Source organism: Ahaetulla prasina, chromosome 1, assembly GCF_028640845.1.
Source record: "Ahaetulla prasina isolate Xishuangbanna chromosome 1, ASM2864084v1, whole genome shotgun sequence".
Taxonomy (NCBI): Eukaryota; Metazoa; Chordata; class Lepidosauria; order Squamata; family Colubridae; genus Ahaetulla; species Ahaetulla prasina.
The window spans coordinates 303,099,999-303,122,027 of record NC_080539.1 but is presented as its reverse complement, the minus strand read 5'-3'; the positions used below and the strand labels follow the sequence as shown (position 1 = coordinate 303,122,027).

Below are 22,029 nucleotides of genomic sequence, written 5' to 3'. Positions count from 1 at the left end.
GTTTTGCAAAAAATGCAAGGTAACACTGAATTTTGCAGCGTTGCATGATTACCTAAAGCAATGGTCCTCAACCTTTGCAGCTTGGTGACCCAGCTGGGGAGGGGATGGGATAGGGGAACCAGGCCACGTGAGCGGCAGGCAAGCAAGTTGAGCTGGCCATGCACATGCGTGGCAGCCTGCCAGCGCACAAGTCAAGCTGCACGCACATGTGCACCAGCTTGCCACTCACACGAGTCTAACTGCGCACACATCTGTGTGTGCCAGCCCGCCACTTGCGCGGATTGGTTGCAAATTGGCTATGGCCCAGTAGTAGGCTGCAGCCCAGGTGTTGGGGACACCTGACCTACAGGAAGAGTGAAATTAGCTTGATATAATATAATTAAGTGAAACTAGATCTGTTTGTGGACACTAATGGGGAAGATATAGCCAGTTAAAAAGTTATACTCCTTCATACCCTCAGCATCAGATACACTAATTATTCCACTATTGTTGGTCAGCTACAGCTATAATAGCTTTTACTTACAAAACAGGGCAGCAAAGGTAAAAATGAAACACAGTTAGAATAATGGATAGAAGTCAAAAGGGAAGAAGGACTGTTTCTGATATCACCTTTCAATTTGTTCCTCCTACATCTTTTTTGCTACATGTCCACCTACCTTTCCTTGCAAAGCAATAGCTAGAGAGGAAACTGAATTATGGTCAGTTTGAAAGAATTTGCAGGGGAAGAACCTGATGAGCCATAAAAAGCCTGTATTTTTGGTAGTGGTTATGATTTAGGAAAATATTTTACCTACTGTTCTGACCTAGGCTTCCTGAGAAGTAAAAAACACACAATTAGTCCCCAAAACTCTCTTTTTATTTCAATGGATGTGAATTATGTTCAATCACAGCCCATAATGAGTCACAAATAGTTTGTAAAGAATCCGACAGAAGTCTGCCACAATCCTTCAGGGTAAGGCTGTTAAGCACCCACCTTTATCTCCCTTGACACGCTGCCAGAGAGCTAACTGGCAATTAGCTTTGCAAGGCCACACGGAGCACAGAGTCAAAAATGGAACTTCAGAATTTAAACCGACCAAAATGAACGAAGTTGCTTCCTGCAAAGGCTCACGTGCCTTTGCTCCTCCTTTATGTCTTATGGGAGGGGCCAATCATCTCCAAGTCCTAGTACCAAGTCGTCCCTTTTGTCTTAACTGTTCTTGCCTTCTGGCAGCTCCGTGCATGTGTACACTGGGAGCAGGCTCCCCCTGTTCCTCTGCCTCGCTGATGTCTGACTCTGGAGACTCCAGAGACAGCACATAACTCCAAATGGCCCTGGCCCCCTCTCTGCCTCTGACGCAGAGCCCTCGTCCAAGCCTTACCCAGACACCAGGACTGGCCCATGTTCCTCCCCAGCCTCCTCACTATCTGACTCTGCTGCCAGCTCTGCAGGCCACCAGCAGACCACAACACCTACTACTATATTATGGACCCCTTCAGTTAAAGAATTTCAACTGGTGGTTCAAAGAAGAAATCTTCTCTGCCGTTGTTCCTCTCCTCTGTAATATGCTGCCTCCAGAGACGAATGTCTAAATTCTGGAGAAATTCACTGCAAGAGATTTAACTCTCATCCAAAGAACTATTTTTCCAGCACTTATTTGTGACCAATCTATATGATCCCTTAGCTTTATTCCTTTTTGCTCTTAATTCTATAGCTAAAAAGCTCTTGACCCTATTTGACACTTTTCTATAGACACAAAAATGCAGAATCTATTTTAAGAACTCACTGTCTGAATTTATACATCCAGATAATAGAAGAACTATATCTTTAGGTTGAGAAATCACAGGGTTTTGAAAGATTCCTTATCCTAGTAACATGATATTCACTAAAAGGCAAACTATAGAGATATTAATGTCTCAGTCTCTTGAACCAAGCAACTGTTTAGCCATCGTCTTATATCGTCCAACAACTTTTCTGGGAATATTTATTTTCCCATACTTATCCAAACCCTCCTCTCCTCAACAGCTCTATTCAAAACATATGATTTAAGAGGAAAATAAGAAAAATATTATCAGACTGGTTTAAAACTAGCCTTAAGAGAAACATACAATTACCATGTTCAAAGGACATACTTAACCAGGTTATGGATAGATCATGTTATATTCATTATGGCATGAGAATATCTAAATATCCGATAGATGTGGAGTGAAGATGTATTTGAAACAGAACAAACTTTGATTTAGATTAATGTATACTCCTCCAGTCTGTCATGTCATATGAGAGCTATAAATTAGAGAAGTCAAAACTGCTGCAACTGCCCATCCTCTGTACTTAAAAAAAGACTTAAAAGTGGTTAGAAAAGATAGAGTTGTACCAGCCACTAAATATGCTCCCCCTAATACCAACTGATTGCAGGGATCTACTTCTCTTGTCAAGGTGTCTCTGCAGATACCTCTTGTAACTACTTACGAACATTAATGATTCCAAACAAGAGATCCTGAGCAAAACCTTTCATTCTTAAATTCTGGAAAAATTATCAAAAAACTGATATAAGAATGATAAAAATTATCTTTTACATTGAATGATTCTGAAATATGCACAAACACAACAATGAAGAATATGAACTTTGCTTATTCCACTGAATGAACCAGAACTGGTTTGGAAGCAGCACTGTTTTTTATCCATAACACTGCCAAATATTGTACTTTCTATATGGAAAATAGGCAAATAATGACAGTTTATTAATTTCCTGAAACAGTAAGGGAATTACTATTATATCAAAATCTAATCCTGTGACTTTAAATGCCTGTAGATGGAAACCAGCAAGATATCCTAAAAAGAAGCAAAATGAATTGTAGTCAGAATCCAAATGACAATTAGAGCTAAATATTCTGGGTAAGGGAACACAAATAGCTTAAGTTTTGAAGCAATTAAATCTAAAAGGCTAATTGAAAACTAAAGGAAGAATTTGAAGCTCATATCTAATTGCTTGATATTTAGGTATAACTTGCAAAATTCTATATCTAGCAGATGCAAACAAGTGTCATAAATGGATAGAAAAGTATTATATAAGAAAAATGTGCAAATGTTGAACGAAATGCACTACAAAGTAAACAATATACCACCAACATTTTAATTTAAGTTACATTTATTTGATTTAGGTGCCACCCAACTTCAAAGGATTCTGGGCAACTCATAATATAACTGAAAGATAAAATATAATAATTCAAAAACAAATCAATAAAACAAATAAATAAGAAGCAGCTAAAGAACAAGATGGTGAATCCAGCCAATAACAAAATTCAAACAATTCTATCCTTTCATGACCATTAATCTGATGGACAGCATCAAAATTTGTTATTACACCATAAAGCCTTGTTGAGAAAGAATAATTCTGGCTCCGATTTCTTTTTTCCACTTCTTTGAATAGTCGTTTTATTGGAATATTTTCTTCAGCACAGTAATTGATAGGTAAACTCACACTTGCCAGACTTATCTTTGTGACCATACCCTACTGGCCAGGCTCCCCAGTTTCTAAGCACATTGCAAGTTCTCTTTTACAGATACAGTATTTGTATCATAAAAGATGGACAGCTGGAAAGTTATGAGTTCATCCCTATCATCTTCCTTCATCCAGTTTCAAGAATTTGTAATGGAATATCCAAGATGCCTAAAGTCATCAGTTCTATGATAGATGCAATCTGGCACAATTTAAAGCCTTAAAAGCTTTCAGTCCTCTGTCATACAAAAAGTTCCTAAAATAAACAACCACAAACAGAGAACAGATTTAAAAAATGATTTTTTTTCCATAATAGGAAAGCAAATGCTGGGATGTACTTAAGATTCGTACTAGCATTTTATTTCTTTACATAAAGTCTTAAAGTATGCACAAGACATCAAGTTATCAGATGTTCAAACCCAGCATTAAAGCCAATCTTTCTGTCTTTCTTACTCACATAAAAAATAGATAACAGGCTATAAATACAGTAAAGAAGGTATTTACAATATAAAGGTAAAACGCCCATCAAACTTGACTATTCATGGATAGGTCTATGTTGTTTGGTTTGACATTTGGCTTCTTTTATCTCTCATCAAACCTACAGCTATACTATTCCATTCAGGTCTTCTATCCAAGAATTAACAAGGTTTGAAACAGTTTCTGGGAACTGACAAATGCTGAACTATTTGCATATTAAAAGTAGATAGAAAAGCAAAGGATAAGGGGTTCCCTGTGTTCCCACTAACTGTTTTTTTTAATATTTTTAATTGAAAATATGACAAAGTAGAGCCTATAATGATTACGGCACGGGGATGGGGAGAGAGACAGTTGAAAGGAAGTCTGTGGACAACAAGAGTAAGTAAGAATGCATTTGTTTTTCCAAAATTTTAAACACCTAGTTTCCTATAGTTATCTTCAAAACTCAAAATAAGCACATTCTGCATTCACAATCCCTAAGTATAAAGACTTAAAAACATGAATGCAGCCATGTTTCGTTCATGCATATAAACCAAGCCATTTAAGTCATTATTAAGGTCAATGTAAATTTAACTTTCCTATTTTTAATCTCAGCATGTGATTAAAGTTACACTCCTTAACATACTGATGTGTAATGAAGCCTTACTGAACTCAGTAAGCTTTCTGATAAACACAGAATTGCATTCAGAAATACTGTAAATTGCTAAATTGTTAAATTTGGCTGCCACCTGATCAATGAATATCTTATTCATACTCAGACCTTTTCCTGATTTTTCAAGGTTGTCCCACCGTTTTGACTTTCAGAACAATAAGACAATTGCTATACATTAGCAAGATGTGTCAGAGGCTTAGCAACCACAATATAAGGATCTTTGTTCATCTTACCTTGCAGTTTTTTCAACACAGCTACTTCCATTTTCAGAACTTGCTTTGGCTGCTGCGCTGACTCGACCTTCAGTGCAACATTCTCTCGAGTAAGTATGTCCATTGCATCGTAAATTTCTCCAAATCCTCCACCTCCAATCTTCTTTATCTGTAATAAATAAAACTATCAATCTAGTGCATTATTTAAAAATTACAGTTTTTGTGTTACTTTGAATATTGTCTAATTACTAAACGTATTTAAACTGTACTGTTACATTATGTACACTGATTTTTTTATTATTGCTAATAAATTAGGCAAAATAATAGAAATTTTAAAATAACATTGTTGGCTGTATATAAGCAATTGTTTCAGAAAATTAAAAAACTTCATGATAATACCATTACAATCAAGATATTCATCCAGAATTTTCATGTTATCCATCAGTTACAAAGCTAGAATCATGCAAAGTATAAGACTGCTAGAAAAATGTACTAAAATAGGATTATAAAATAGGGACTTCCTGGACAAAAATCTGGCCCAAGGGTTCATCCGGCCTTCAAAGTCCCCTCTCTCGGCCCCGGTCCTCTTCGTGAAGAAGACAGGAGACTTGCGCCTGTGCTGCGATTACCGCCAGCTAAATGAAATTACAGTGCGGAATTGCTACCCCCTGCCGTTCATCCTGGAGCTGCTGGAGAGGTTGCGGGAGGTCACGATCTTCACCAAGCTCGATCTCCGGGGGGGCCTACAACCTGGTGCGGATGCGAGAGGGAGACGAATGGAAGACAGCATTCGGCACCCAATACGGACACTACAAAATACACCGTACTAAAATAGGATTATCCATTTAAAATAAATCTTAGCCAATTATACATAGGAATTTTAATTGGAAATATAGTTTCATATGTAGATTTAATCAAATGCAAAACATTGATTTTTCTTGATTGTTAAATAAGAGGCATCCATTGCAAAAGCTGTAATTCTAGAAACAGCTTTCATACCACAGAAACAAGAATATCTTTTCTAAAATGCTGTTTATTACTTTCAAGAACAAGTAGTACCTCTGGACCTTTTTTAGAAGAAAGAATAGCATTAAAATAAAATAATTAATATAAAACTATATGTAAAATTTTAATTAAGACTTTAGTTCATTAACAGATTAAAATTATTCCATCTGATTGACTTAATATAAAAATCATTAAGAAAAATATGTAAATATTTTATTTATTTATTTATTTATTAGATTTTATTTGAGGTATAAAGGTGTCTCAAATATTTGTTGTAAATGTAAAGAAGATACTCTTTGGTGTACTTGTGACAAAGCAAAGAAATATTGGGGTCAGATTTTTCATCTTAAGTCAGAAGATTCTTAAAACAAGTAAAAATTGAAACATGAACTTTTCCTTTTAGGGCTATTGGATAAAGAACATGAAAAAATTGGAACTTTGTTATTATATATGTAACCAGTAACAATTATTTTTATGGGTTTAAATTTTAAATGGGTTTTATGTCGGTCTACGACCGTTTTAGTTTTGATTCGGCCTATTAAATATTTGTTTTTAATTCTGTTTTTAAACTTGCTGTTTGTATTTTGTGTTTTTAAATATGGCTGTAAACCGCCCTGAGTCCTTCGGGAGAAGGGCGGTATAGAAATTAAATTATAAATAAAAATAAAATAAATAAAATTTTCTACATGAAAAAAATGGAAAGACATGACAATCCCCAAGTGAAAGAATGGATGGAAAAAGTGATGAAATTAATGGAGATGGGCAAAGCTACCTGTTTAATTAAAGAGAACTTATCCAGTTTTGTTTCCACATGGAAACTGCTTCTAGACTTTATGCTCAAAACAGAAAAAAGATGAAACTCTGATTTTAGATTTTGATGACTAAATTACTTTTGTAGTTATAGAAATGGCTTGTATCGACTAGAAATATAAAGCAAAAAGCTGAGCTTGCAACTATATTATACTACACCAAAGAGTCAGAAGTTAGTGCTTTTCTTTCTCTTTCTACCTTGCATTCCTTTCTCCTTTTTTAAATTTTTATTTCCATTTGTATTTTATACCACAGTAAACTTTAATAAAAACTTAAAAAAATAAAAATATGTAAATATATTTGATTTAAATTAATTACTGTATATTGGCTGTAGAATTCTCTGCTCTGGTACCTTTAAATTAGGGGGGGAAGCAAATCACTTGTCTATTACCATCTGCTGCTATCAGGTTGCTACTGCTAAGGGAGAACCCTATCTTGCTGCAATTTTCTAAAAACTCTTTAGATGTAGCATTCATTCCCCTGTGAGATAAGTACTGAAAATTTGTCCATTTGGCTTTAGTGTTCAGCAACCCTATTATATACTCTATTGATACAGGAAACAGATATTTCTCCACCAAGAAATATTTCTTCAGAGCTGAAGAAGCTTCTTGGATGAGAAATGAAACATCTTCAAAGAAAAAAAAGAAAGTCCAGAGGCCTCCTGAAAAAGCACCTTTGGAACAACCATGATGAGGATAACTGAGAATCTCTACAGACTTTTAGCTATACAATTTGGGATGAACACCCTTTGAATAGTGTGGGAGTAGGAATGGATTTCCAGAGAAAAAAAATGCAGACTACAGGAACCAGGAACACTACTCAGGTAACCCTGAGGACACAGATAAACCTCAAAGCACTTCAACAACCCACTAAAAGGACGCAAATTACTAGCTTTCTGCAAGGAATATAAATCCTTCCCTTCCCTACTATCCTGTCACAGCTGAAGAAGCTTTTTGGATGAGATGTGAAACATCTTCAAAGAAAAAACAAGAAAGTCCAATTGCCTCCTGAAAAAGCACCTTTGGGATATCTTTGGAAGAATTCCCTTCTCACAACAGATTCTTCACTTGTATTCTACTTGCCTTCTCAATGCATATCAAGCAAGACTTCAAGCAGGCCATTCAACTGAGATAGCACATTCTTGAATTCTAAATGATATTTTGGTGTCCAAAATATCCTTTACCTTGGTGCCAGACTTTCTTTTTTTAACTGACAGCAGTATTTAATACACTTGACCATTTAGAAAAAGCTATCGACCTTATGATCCCAGGATATCACTGACTGGATACTTTATTGGTTCTTTCTTTTTTTCTTCCTTCTTGTTGTTTTGCAATGTTGCATGTTAGATTTTTACTCTTGGGAATTTCTCCTTATTGCATTTATCCCTCAGAGATCAGTCCTAGAACTTATTTTGTTTATCCTTCATACCCTTCCCTTGAGTATTCAGATTCATATTCAAGTCTTTTATTATCATTATTATGATGTTTATACTCAGTATCAATTTTGGACCCTTGGTACTGTCTTGTAATTGTTTTATGTTGGATGTCTTCCCATTACCTCAGACTGAATATAATTAAGATGTACATCTTTATCTTTTGGTTCTTTTGTCTTTTCCAACAGCTATTGTATCTTCAGCCATTTGTCCACAGGGCTCCCAAACTAGACTCTTTACTGATGATGATTTGACATTCTGATACTTAATTTTACACTAAGAGTAAGTAATTATCATTTGATGAATATGTGTAGGAGTAATTATATTTGATGAATATGCGTAGGATCCAGGAGTTCTGACAAAAGATACTGCATTTTATTGAATATGCTTTAGCTGTGTCATTCTAATTGCTAAAATATTCTTCTGGCAGGTATTTCTCATTCCTCTCTGTGCCTCCTGATTGTAGTGCAGAAAAATCCTGTTTGGGTTATTCTGGATATGCCATCCTATTCTCATGTCTTATTATACCACAAAATATTAAAATAAAGGAGAGAAATAGCACATGAAATCTTGTGTGGAAATGGTAGAGTTAAAAATAGAAATATAAAAAGTTGGTATAAACTAGATATCTTTTTTTACCTAATGCTTTTATTTGGTTTATAATTTCTTACTTCTTTTTTAAGCTTCATAAACCACCACTTACTCTAAAAGAGAATATTCTGTTGTGCAGATACATTTGAAATCATTTTCCATCATACATTAAAAAAACCTCTTACCCAAGCAGGACCACAAGCACGCATCATTTTCTCTCAAAAATACATATTGCATCTTTCCCTCTAAATCTTTCCTTCACTCAGACACACACAAATCCATTCAGTCAAATACATGCTCCTCCTACTGCCCTTCTCTCCACTCATTTATCCCCGCTGGATTTTTCAGCTTCCTCCTATGAATGAGTGTGCATGCGTGTGACAGAAACAAAGAGGGGAGGGGAAGTTAAGTGTGATTATTAACTAAAAAAACCCAAAGAAACCTCTGCAGACATCAAGGAGATTGTGTTTAGACAGTTAATCCCAAACATAAAAAGAGAAAAAGAGGTTAACTTAGACTAGCAAAGAATGCTTAGAAAATTGCACCATACTAGCCTAATAAAGACAGAACTATTATTATACAGAACATTTTTAAAATATCATGTAAGAATGACTGAAAAGGAGGAACAGTGAAGCTTTCAACTACACAAGAAACCAGGAAAAGAGCAGGAGCAGAACATTGACTGATCAAGCAGCTAATCAGCTATAACATATAGGAGTCCATTCCTGAAAAGCATTGATATTATTATTATATTTTCATTATTTCTTTACAGACATCATATTAGGTAAGCCATAACCTGATTATTTATCATGCTGCTCAAGACCGTATTTAAGAAGGATGTAATGCACAATCTTCTCCCGTCTTACAGTTTATGTCTGCTCTCTTAAATTATATCCATAACATTTTGATTTATTTCTATTTGATTGAATGTTATATAACCAAACATCTGAAAAAAATCAATAAAACTATTACATACTTACCACTTTCCATCTTTCTTTTACCAATATCCCCACAGTAAGAATATCCGGCTGTTCCCCTCCTCCACTCATTGCAATCTCTGGGATGGTACAGTGGCTATGCAAAGCCTATGTCAGTAGAGACCATCAAGTTCCCAGAAGTGGCTTCCATTTAAGCAGAGTCTATAGAAACAAAACAGCTGTATATGAAACCAGGCTAATAAAACCATGGCCAAAAAAGAAATGTTCTTAATCTTATTTTAACTAGGTTATTTTCCAATTTCACAATGTTGAACAAAGATAGACAGCAAATTTCAATAGTAATTAAGTTGCAGAAACAAAATACCTTAATATATTTGATTATGAATGTGAGGGCAACTAACAGCTCTTTGTCCTTTGTATATTCTAAAGAATATCTAAAATAAAAAGATTCTGCAAAAGAATAAAATCTTGCACAACATTTTGTAGAAAGATTTAAGAAAAGTCATAAAAAATAAACACCAGGATGTTTCTGAATGCACTGTTTTATATGCATCAACTCAACAATTCTTGAACTACTTCTAGTATTTCAGTATTAGCTCCATATTCAAGCAGAAACTTTAACTGAGAACAATGACTTTGCTTTACATTAAAAATATAACAGAGATTATGCTTCTTGTGTAATTTTTTGTTCATTGCCACATTATATAGTAGCTTGTTTCCTTTTTCCAAAAAACCTACACAACAAATAGAGTAGACAACAAAGCAAATACAGAGGAAAGTATTGCTACTCAAATTTACAAGATGGTAAGCCAAATGAGGTATGAGACAAGGGTGTACTCTAGTTCCCCTCCTTTTTATTCCATTCAGAAACAAATTGAACAATCAATCTCTCCATCTATCAAAACAGGCACATTGGCCCAAAGTGAACACTTTATACACTTGCTGAGTACTATCAAGAAGAGCTGCTAGAAATTAGCTGCTCAAAAACCAAGGTCATGGTATTTGCCAAGAGACCTATGCCATACATATCTGGTGGCTAAACAAAACAGTCAAGACCTTCAAATACCAAGAGTCATTTTTTCATGACAGCAGCATGGAACTCCCAAGCCAACTGCTTCAGCTCTACAATCCTTCTACTTCCTTGAAGGAGTTCAGCGCTCAAAGCCTTCTTGACCAAAGATCTGACCTCAGTTCCTCTTGGGATACCAGTTGGGCATACATTACCTTTTTCAAAAAGAGTTCAGTCTAGGTTGCTGAGTTCTTCTAAGTACCCCACTGCATTTCAAATGTAGTGCTTCATTGCAGCCTACTCAAAATAGAAACTTCCACCTGAATTCACATTCTTTCATATTGTCTTAAACAACTTCTTTTTTTCCAGCCAGTTTGGTTCCTTTAATTATACCTGATAGTTCCCAGTTTCCCTAGAGTCAGGCAAATACATGAACAATTAAAATCCTATGGCTTCTCATGTGCATCCGTTATCCTGAAAGGCTACAAACATGCATTAGCCAATCATGAACAAAATGCCATTGACTTAGCGCTATAATCAGATTGGTCACTTCTGAATAAGCAATATAAATTTAATAAATAAATACCAGAAGATTCTTTTTGAGCTGAAAAAATCCAGACAATTTCTAGAAAATAGCAGAGATGCCTGTATCTTTTTCTTGCCATCTAATAACAAGCTCTTATAACTCAGATAGGCTAACCCTACTGAATTGTACAAAACTTGTTAATGATACTTTAGCTAGAAATGTTTCTGTTGCAGTTGTTCAAAGAGTTAAGGTACACAAATATTCAGTGTTCCCCAAAAATAAAAATAAAAAACCCTACTAAGGAACTGGCAAAAACTGAAAGAGCACAACATACATATCGTAATGTGCAGCTACAAAGAAAACAAAGCAGTAATGAAGCATAATGACTGATTCCAAGATATGAAGTAGTGAGTTTCTTATTAAAGCCTAACTTAATAGTTCATTTGATGAAATCAGGCAAGACACTGATTCAATCCAGACATCATGCCAGTTATTTGTTACCACGAAAATAAGGATGCTAACTCTACCTGTCTTTGTGATCCTTTCCCACAGAAGTGAATTTCTGCGGGGGGGAAAAGAAACCTATTACCAATGCATGCAAAACCTGAAAATATGTTAAGTACAAAATTAATCAAGAATCAGTTAATTCCTGTCAAATAGAGTTTTGAAAATAGTTGGGGTCATAATTGGCTTCTGTATACCAATATAGCTACTGCAGCTAAGTAGAATTTATATATTAACAACTTCCATGTTATTTATATTTTTATTAAAATGTATACATTCATCTCATAGTAGTATACTGAAATATACAAAACATTAAATCAACAATTAAAAATTAAATTAGAATCATCAATAATTAGGTAGAAAGTATATTTTCAGATCTCTTTAAATGCAAATAGATTCTGTAGTTAGCAATTAGTACATTTCAGAGAATTGTTGCAACTATACAGAACATTCACATTATGGGGGAAATGCAAATCTAGCCATGATTAGACATACTTAATTACATGAGGATTATTGTAACAATGTTTGCATAACCTGCTGAGATAAACCCTTAGGTAAAAAGAACATGTGAATGCTATTTTTAATTCCTGAAGAGCCAAATTTTATGCAAGGAATCAGACTCACTGTGCAACACAAATCTCCTTAATGCAGACACTGTACGTTGGTTTTGCTGCTGGTTACAATGTCTGCATTAAAGGGAACCAAGATGGCATCTATTCACGTGATATAAATCTTGGGCAAAACAGTGTGTTAAAACAACACTCATGTTTTTGTTACTTTAAATTTCTCTCAAGTATGTATGTTTAGAAACTGGTTCAAAATACTGAAATAGTTTGACTGGAAGTGATTTTAGGTAATGTTATTCCTCTTTTATTGATTCTATTTTTATTTGAGCCCAAATCAAATATAAGTTTATTACATCTATATCTTTGAAATCTTTATTCCTTCCAAATGAGCACATTCTTTCATGCATAACAATGGGAAAGACATTATACATTCTATAGACATTTCAAATACAATAGATAAGAGCAAAGAAAAGGGCTCTTCCATGGTATATTCACAGAAAAACTTTGTAAGGGATTTTTTGTTCTCCACCTTAACAGTTTTCTATGATTGTTTCCTGATTGCTTATTTGTACCCTATGACTATCATTAAGTGTTGTACCCTATGATTCTTGATGAAGGTATCTTTTATATACACTGAGAGCATATGCACCAAGACCAATTCCTTGTGTGTCCAATCACACTTGGCCAATAAAAAATGCTATTCTATTCTATTCTAAAAGATGAAAGAAGCAAATTATAATAGCAGATAACATCTGGGTCCCCTAAAATTCCATGAATGAAACAGAGTGGTGGCAGAAATAATTCTCTTTTGAAAACCACCCATAGCTTTGAATAGAGTTCAAAGGAAGCTTTGCCCATTGAAAGCCCACGCCCCAACTCTAGTGAGATTTTACCTTCTGAAAATCTTTTTGTTGTTACAGACTTTTCATCTTACACTGTCTGAGTTATCTGTTTCTGGCTTTCATGCTATCTTGAATATTTTTTGCTCCTAATCAAAGGAATATTATAGTTCAGTACTTCAGGAAAACGCAAATTTAAAAGCAATTGTTTCTGGAAATAGAACAAACACCTGTTTTAAATAAACAAAGATACTAATTTACAATCTAAAGTTCTAAACTAATCATATATTACAGCTATCAGACCTACTTGTTTTTCAAATGAAGGAGTATAACAATACAGCATACATTTTAAAAATACAGGTAGTCCTTAAATATATTACTGTAGCAACTAACAATATTTTAATACCTATTAAAACAACTTCAGTTTTTGACAGAGTCTCTCAGCAATTCTCATTCATAAACAACAAAACTTGGAAAGAAAAAATACCATACTGACCCAAATTCATTTTTTCTAAAATTCTGCAAGCCTCAATAAGCTTTCTTCAGCACTAATATCAATTCATATCAATAGTCATCCTATAGTCTTTCCTACAATTAAAAAAAACATATTATACTTAAATGTGGTTTATAAAGTACTGTAAAGTGTCGAGCTCAGAGCAGTCTAGATTACTGTAATCCATACATGGTTTCAGTGGTGAAATCCAAATTTTTTTACTACTGGTTCTGTGGGCGTGGTGTGATGGGCATGGTGTAGTTTGGTGGGCGTGGTTTAGTGGGCGTGGCAGGGGAAGGATACTGCAAAATCCCCATTCGCTTCCCACTCCTGGGGGAAGGATATTGCAAAATCTCCATTCCCACCCCACTCTGGCGCCATCCAGAAGTGGCATTTCCCGGTTCTCCAAACTACTCAAAATTTCTGCTACCGGTTCTCCGAATTGCTCAAAATTTCCGCTACCGGTTCTCCAGAACCTGTCAGAACCTGCTGGATTTCACCCCTGCATGATTTCCTGATAACAATACTAAATTGTTTTGTGACTGTCTTATTTTGAAATACATTTAGACTTATGCATGACTGCATAATTATCCTAAAACTCTCCTTGCAAATGAATACAGTTGCTAATAATTCTTCAAACATGAACAAGTTCATGGCATCTCCAGGTGAAGATAATGAGGAACACTGCCATCTGTATGGGCAATTCCCAAATAATCCAAACCTTTCATTTCTAGCACTGGTTACCGATATAGATACACACCCTATCCCACAGGAACACTTCCCAAAGCTTCTGTGCACCCTATTTATGCGAAAAATGGGCACGTTTTTCGCAAAAATGGGGCATGTGGGGCGGGGCTTCGGGAGACCAAAAATGGCTGCATTCGGTGTATAAGACGCACCAACATTTCCACCCCCTTTTAGGGCGGGAAAAAGTGTGTCTTATACTCCGAAAACTACAGTGTGTATATATGTATGTACATACATATATAAAATCTTCTTCAAATAACTGATAATCCTTGCATCCAAAACTCAGAATAAAAATTAATATCTTTATAGTAAGTCAACAATGCAGGTCTTAGCACTTAAATAACTTTCTATTCCATATTCAGATATTTGGTTGCAGCTATTGTGTAACAAACCAAAGAATGTTACTATTTTGACTCAGGAGAGGTAGCAAGTCTACAGTCATCAGCAAACATATGCAATTAAAACCATGAAATATATAATGATTGGAAGATGGTTACAAAGAAAGGCATCTAGACATTATTGTGTTCTACAGTTATTTTGCAGTTACCAACTGGCAAAATACTCAGTTGCTATATGATGATTTTCATAACTTTCTCTTGAATGTTAATATTTAGAATTGAACTTTGATATACAACTTTCTTGTGCTCCATCAACCCACAGCAAGTTCTAGATATTGTCGTATATAGTTAGAAGAAGTGGGTCCCAAGCATCTAAAGAATATTAAAGCACTTCTAGAAGACTAAGAAACTTCCATCACATCTACTACAATGACTGTATACAATTATAATAATAATAATAACAGAGTTGGAAGGGACCTTGGATGCCTTCTAGTCCAACCCCCTGCCCAGGCAGGAAACCCTACACCATCTCAGACAGATGGTTATCCAACATTTTCTTTAAAATTTCCAGTGTTGGAGCATTTACAACTTCTGTAGGCAGTTGAAGACAATTGTTGTCTTCTGTGTCAGGAATGCACAGTAGATGTCAGGCTTCTCTTGACAAGTTAGCTTGGAAGTAGGAACAAATAAATATTAAGAATACAGAAGCTTTGATAAGTAAACTAACAGACCAGTTACAAAAAATTCCAGTAATAACAATGTAGTAAATTTAAGTTATATTTATCATGGAATCAAGGCTTATCGTCTTGCACCTTTTTTCCTGCCTAACAGTGTAAGAGTCTTGTAGCTATTCTCTTTTTGACAGGAGAAACAATTTCTACTTATGTCTTGTTTTAGCAATGGACTAATCTGGTTTCAGTCTTTCTGGATCTGATCACACGAGAAGTAGCTTTCACAATATATTTCTAGCTCAATTATACATTTTGCTAACATGTATTAAAAAGATATCTATTTGAATTTGTCTTTTCCATTTGGGTTACAGACGCCAAACTTCATTATAAACATAATTATTTTGTTGTTATTGCTATTCCTCATCTAGTTTACAGACTGAATGAGGAATAATACATTGAAATGGAAGTCTAAAGGTCTGGTGGTGCAGCGGTTCTCAATAACTAGAATAGATATTTTCTATCCTAGAGTATTTTTTCTCTGGGAAATCAACCCTGCAATTGGGAAGTGATTAGACTTTTCACTGTCCCCGAGTGCCAGGTCAGTACAATAGCTAGAAGTCCTTTCTTCCATCTGTGGATGATTTATCATTCTATTGCATAGACATTTCAGCAGTTTCAAAATCTAGCAGGTGCCTATCAGCAGTATTCACTGAATGCATATAGCATTTATTCTGATAAATTGGGTTCTGATTATTTTTCATGCAAAACTCAAGATGCTTATTATCATATATAAATCTCTGAATGGCTTGAGGCCCTCTTACCTAAGGAATATCTCACTCCAAATTTTGTTTGTGGGAAATAGATTCCATAGAAAAAATTGTTTTATAAGCGCATTTAAAATTAACTAGACCAGGGCCTTCTTGGTGCCGGTCCAACATTCTTGAATCCCCTCCCCAGTCAATTGTGTTATCTTTTTTATAGTATTTTCAGAAGAATCTTAAGCATATCTTTGTTAATTATCTCCTTGCTAGGAATCCTGCCTTTTTTGCTACCTAAATTTAACTACTACCCTATTTCCCCCAAAATAAGACATCCCCTGGTAATAAATCCAATCAGATTATTGAGTGCAAGGCAATAAGGCCAAGCGCTTATTTCAGGGTTCAAAAAAATATAAAACAGGGTCTTATTTTTGGGGAAACACAGTTTCTTCTTATATTTATCCATTTTTAAAATTTAATTGTAGTGCATAGATGTTATAACCATTATATCATTTCAATCAAGTCTGGTTTACTGAGGAGTTTTGGGAGATACAATAACAAAAGATAACCTTAAATTTGGTAGAGGAAGATCAGAAATGAATTTACCAAACATGTGTCTGAGATAATTTTAAGCCTAATTTACAGAAATAAAGATGGCAACGCATTTGTGCTTCTCCTTTTTGAAGAGTGAGAAAAAGCAATGAAGTTCTGTTAATTATTTGGGCAACATTTTGACAAAAACAAAATATTCTGGACAGGAATAGAAAAACAGGGCAGTATATCGGCCATATGTGAATTGGCCCCATGATTCACACCTCGTTCCCATGTAAAACCAGTAAATATGTGACCGGGTAGATCAGCAAGATTGTCAACACTTCACTGGGAAAGAAAATGGTGGCTGTCACCTTGAAAAAAATGTCTCCTTCTGAAAAGACATTCTGTAGATCCAGCCATAGTGGACAACTATTGTCCAATTTATAAGCTTTCCTTTATGGAGAAAGTTGTTGGTGAGGTTCCAACAACAGAATATTATAGGGAAAATGGGATTATCTGGACTCTTTTCAGTCAAGTTTTAGATCAGGGCATGGAACCCTGCATTGGGTTGCTGAAGCAGTAGAAATCTTGACTTAATTCTTCTTGGTTGTCAAGGCCCGGATGGAAAGAAACAAGAAGCTACTGCTAGTATGCCAGTTTCAGTCTTTCTGGAGAAATAGACCTGACAACAGTGACTCACATTCTTGCCACCTCCTGTACGTATCACTTTAATTGACTCTACATGAAGATGTCATGAGCCACAGTTGGTTCAACATGTAGCAGCCTGCTTATCATTAGGTAATAGTCATTACTTTTACTTGAACATAACACTAATGCTGAGAATTCTGCAGTGGCTACCCAGAGGCTCTGAGGTACAATTCAAAGTTATGATTTTAACATTAAAAGCTTGACATCTCAGGTAATCATCTGCTTCAAATCAAACCTATTAGACTTGGCTACCTTTCCTGTATGAGGATCCTGAAAGCTCTCTCTCCTAACTTTGAGAGCTTCAGAAAAGGGGGCAAGTGTTACTGAGTCCTTCGGGAGAAGGGCGGTATAAAAATCGAATAAAATAAAATAAATAAATAATAAAGTGTCAATGGTTCTTTGTGGCAGTCTCTATTCTCTCAAAAAGTTTCCCTCTAGAGATCCATATGGCGATGTCCCTCCTGTAATTAAAAAAAGCAATGAAAATGGAGCTCTTCCACAACGTTTTAATGGTTATCGCTGGAAGCCAAGTTATTATAATCCTGATGATTTTAGATTGCATTGTAATATTTGCTTTGGATACCATTTTATTTTGATTGTCATTACGTTCTATTGCAAACTACTTCAGGCTGGCCTCATGGTTCAGAGCATATGGTATATATATGAAATACATAAATGTTTCCTTGCAAGATATGTGTTTACATTTTTCAGCACAGAAACAGCTTATATAATTTATCTATCAAAACTCTGTTCTTTCTCTCTTTATTCTCTCTGTTTTATGAATTCTCATATTTCCCCTTATAAAAATTACATTCTCTTCCCTCAGCTTCATCATATACCAAATTCTTTATTGGGATCAGTTATGACAGTGATGGCTAATTTTTTTGGCACCGAATGCCCAAAGCACGGGCATACCCATAATGCAATGTGTGTGTGACACCCTGCCTGGACCACCCCCATGCATGCATGCATGCTCCCCGTGCATGCACCCCACCCTGCGCATGCATGCATGGCCCTGACCATGAGCACACGGCCCTATGCATGCATGTGCAACCCTGTGGATACGCACGCAACCCCCCGTGGATGCCCCATCCCCCACATGCATGCACGCCCTCCCGCATGCGCCTCCCCCACATGCGAGGCAGAGACCCGAAAACCAGCTGGTCGGCAGGAAGCACATGCGCATGCGCGGCAGAGCTGAGCTGTGGTGACGGCTCCCATGCCCGCAGAGAGGGTTCTGCATGCCACCTGTGGCACGTGTGCCATAGGTTCGCCATCACGGAGTTATGAAATCATACAAACCAGATTTATTTTCATTGCCTTATAACAGTCCACAATACCTGTAATTTTTCACATCATTCTTAGTATATATTTTTTTTATTAGAATAGCCGGCAAGGCTTTGCAAATCCTTTGAAAGAGGTGTTTCAGAAAAATATAGATGCATGTACAAAGCACTCTTTTCACATTTTTTTATGCAGACACATCTTTTCTCTGATTTGATGGCTATTTTGGTAACTACTCCTGGCTGTCTCCACAACCAATGAAGGGTTAGAGTGAAGAAAAGTGGAGTATATAAACACCCATACTCAGACAGTCTCCAAATACAGAAAAAATAAGAATCTGAAAAGAAGTACTTTGTAATTCACTTCCACAGATCTGTGAAAGATTGATACAGTCCTAACGCAATAGGCATCCTTCCTTTCTGATCTACTGGAGAAGAATAAGTAGAATCAAATGAGGTACCCCTTTCTCTCTCTCATATTCTCTCTCTCATACACACACACACATACACATACACACACAAAGACAGGACAAATTTGCATAAGAACTTCTTCCATTCTTTGCATAAGCCCACATCCAAAAAAGGTCAAAACAACTACTGTATCCAAGGCACATGATTTGAATCATAGCTCAAACACTTAAAAATCAGGATTACTGATACTACTACAGAAAATCTGTAAAAGAGCAATTTATAAATGTTATTTCCAGAAGCATACATTTATTGGAAAGATTCCTGATTCCAGAACATAGATTATGGATCATTTCAAGTTCTGGTATATTTTATTAATGAAGTCCAGAGTAGCTATAAAAATATAGTCTAATGTGGGACAAATAAAGAGTTCTTACAAAATTTATTTCCTTGTGAAGGTTGGAGAACATACATAGATATATTTACTGGGGTGGGGAATCAAAACTGAAATCAGTGAGACTTATTTTTGAATAAGAACCTTTAAACATAAGAAGAGCAAGATCAATGTTGGAAATGTGTGAAAAATAAAATATGTAGCTAATTCCATCTTTCCATTCTAATGGAATAGTATTTATCAGCAAAACAGACTTTCACCATCCACTCCATCATCTTATATTTTCTTGGGAGAGAAGGGGGGCTCTCAAGATCAGATATGACAGAATAGGTAAAGGTAAAGGTTCCCCTCGCACATATGTGCTAGTCGTTCCCCTCGCACATATGTGCTAGTAGCACCGTCTAGGGGCGGTGCTCATCTCAGTTTCAAAGCCGAAGAGCCAGCGCTATCCGAAGACGTCTCCGTGGTCATGTGGCTGGCATGACTCAACGCCAAAGGCGCACGGAACGCTGTTATCTTCCCACCAAAGGTGGTCCCTGTTTTTTCTACTTGCATTTTTACATGCTTTTGAAACTGCTAGGTTGGCAGAAGCTGGGACAAGTAACGGGAGCTCACCCCGTTACACGGCAGCACTAGGGATTCGAACCGCTGAGCTGCCGACCTTTCGATCGACAAGCTCAAAGTCCTAGCCCCTGAGCCACCGCGTCCCTTTTCTGATAGAATGGAGGAAGCCAAAAGGGATAGGAAATAAAGCACTGATATAGTATTGGCTTTTACTATTTTGATATATCACGATTATTCAACATTAATATGAAAAATGAGAGCCACTTTCGGGTAGTGGTCAAGGCATCAGGGTAAAAAATGAAAGACTGAGTTCTAGTCCCATCTTAGGCACAAAGCTAGGTGGGTGATCTTGGGCTAGTCACTTTCTTTTAGCCCAAGGAAGGGGGCAATGGCAAACAACTTCTGAACAATGTTGCCAAGAAACTGCAAGGCAGTTGTCCAGGCAGTCTCCTAGAATCCCTACATAACCAAAAGCAGACTAACTACACTCCCCCCTTGAATTCCTTGGACCCTTATCTAACTCCAAGTAGGTATTAACAGTTGAGAAGATTCCTGTGCACAAGCTGATGGCAATAAAGCAATTTAATTGAACCTTCTCATGTGGCACTGGTTTCTATCACCTGATAAAGAGTGGATTTTTTTAAAAAAAGTATAATTTATGCAGTACAGCAAGAAAATAACTGAATCTTCTTTTCTGAAACTGTTTATCAAGCTAAAGTCCAGGTCAGTTCATTGTTTCTTACAAACCACACACCTATGAATACTTTACTGATTATCTTCAACTTTTGAAAAAGTTTCCTAATCAACTTTCAAATGTATTAGAATCAACTTATGTGCATATTATAAAAACCTTAATTCTTTTAAGAAGGTATTTCTCAGCTAACCTTGAATATTATATACAGAAAATGCTACAGCAAAGATGACTAACAAGGAAGTACTGGAGTATAGAACAAGGGCATATCACTAAAAGGAAAAATCACACTGCATCTCACTTACTTTGGCCATGTCATGCAGGAGAATTCACTGAAGAAAGGTATTATGTTTGGAAGAGTTAGCTATAAAAGGAAACCCAGGCTGTCGGAAAAACACAGTGGCTGGACACTATCAAAGCTGACACCGGATAGAACATAGAAAAACTCAAAGAAATAGTGCAAGACTGGAAGTTGTGAAGAGACCTGGCCAATAGAATACCAAGAGTTGGATTCAAATGTCATCATTATCATGAGGATGATATCACCATTTAATAACATACTCCTTTTAATTGATTGGATACAAAGACCTAATATTAAGAACCACAACTGTATTGTTATTACAGAACAGAAAGAGAAAATCCTGTAATTTCTGAAACAGATGTTTTCCTGCTCCAACTACATGTAGTTTAAAGGTCTTTAGCAGATCATATCTGTCACTTTGAAAAGAAAGTATATACTATATAATTGTATTCATATCGTCATGCAACTGCTTGTTGCAACAGCAATGTTTAGCCTCAGTCTCCATCTGCCTCTAATACTACAGACTATTTCTATGAATAAAATAGAGACAACTGCATCGACATTACCAGATTTTAAAATCAAGCTGCCTACCATCCGTTTGCCCCCCCTCCCCTCCCCATTAGTTCCCATCAATGAAGAGAGAGGTCGAAACAAAACAGAACTGGGATCTTTCACGTTAAACACCGCATAGAGGCCACCAACGTGTTTTTCTTCTTCTTCACAACCCTGCTCGCTTAACTGTTGTAGCATCGCCGACAATCTCTCATTGGTTCGAGGCGAACAAACTTCGGCGATCCATCTTGCTATTTATCAAGTTGCGGCGCGCGCACTGTATGGGAAAACACAGGAGTCGGGACAAACTAACTAGATTTAAAAGACGGGCCAGCCAGATCCTCTGCTACGCCAAGGGTCAAGGTTCGGAGGGTTGTTTGCTTTGTGGTTGTTGTTTGTTTCATTGCAGCATTTCCGCCCCTTTCTGTCCCCGCGTGTAAAAAAAAACAAAAAACAAACAAACAACATCTCGAAGGCTATTGGATATCGCTGCCCTAAAGGTTGCCCTTCTCTCTCTCTCTCTCTCTCTCTTGTCTCCGAACAACCT

General features: G+C 36.2%; 1 protein-coding gene across 3 annotated transcripts in view; it reads right to left on the bottom strand.

Annotated features, from left to right (window-relative positions):
• Positions 1-22,029, bottom strand: part of TTBK2 (tau tubulin kinase 2) — a 65,635-nt gene that overhangs the window by 42,569 nt on the left and 1,037 nt on the right. For all 3 annotated transcript variants that reach the window (XM_058161986.1, XM_058161983.1, XM_058161985.1), the window contains exons 2-3: positions 9,639-9,797; positions 4,842-4,989 (exon numbers count right to left, since the gene is read on the bottom strand). In XM_058161986.1, the coding sequence (XP_058017969.1) occupies positions 4,842-4,989; positions 9,639-9,707 (217 nt within the window). In that variant the 5' untranslated portion in view covers positions 9,708-9,797. The remainder of the gene's footprint in view (positions 1-4,841; positions 4,990-9,638; positions 9,798-22,029) is intronic.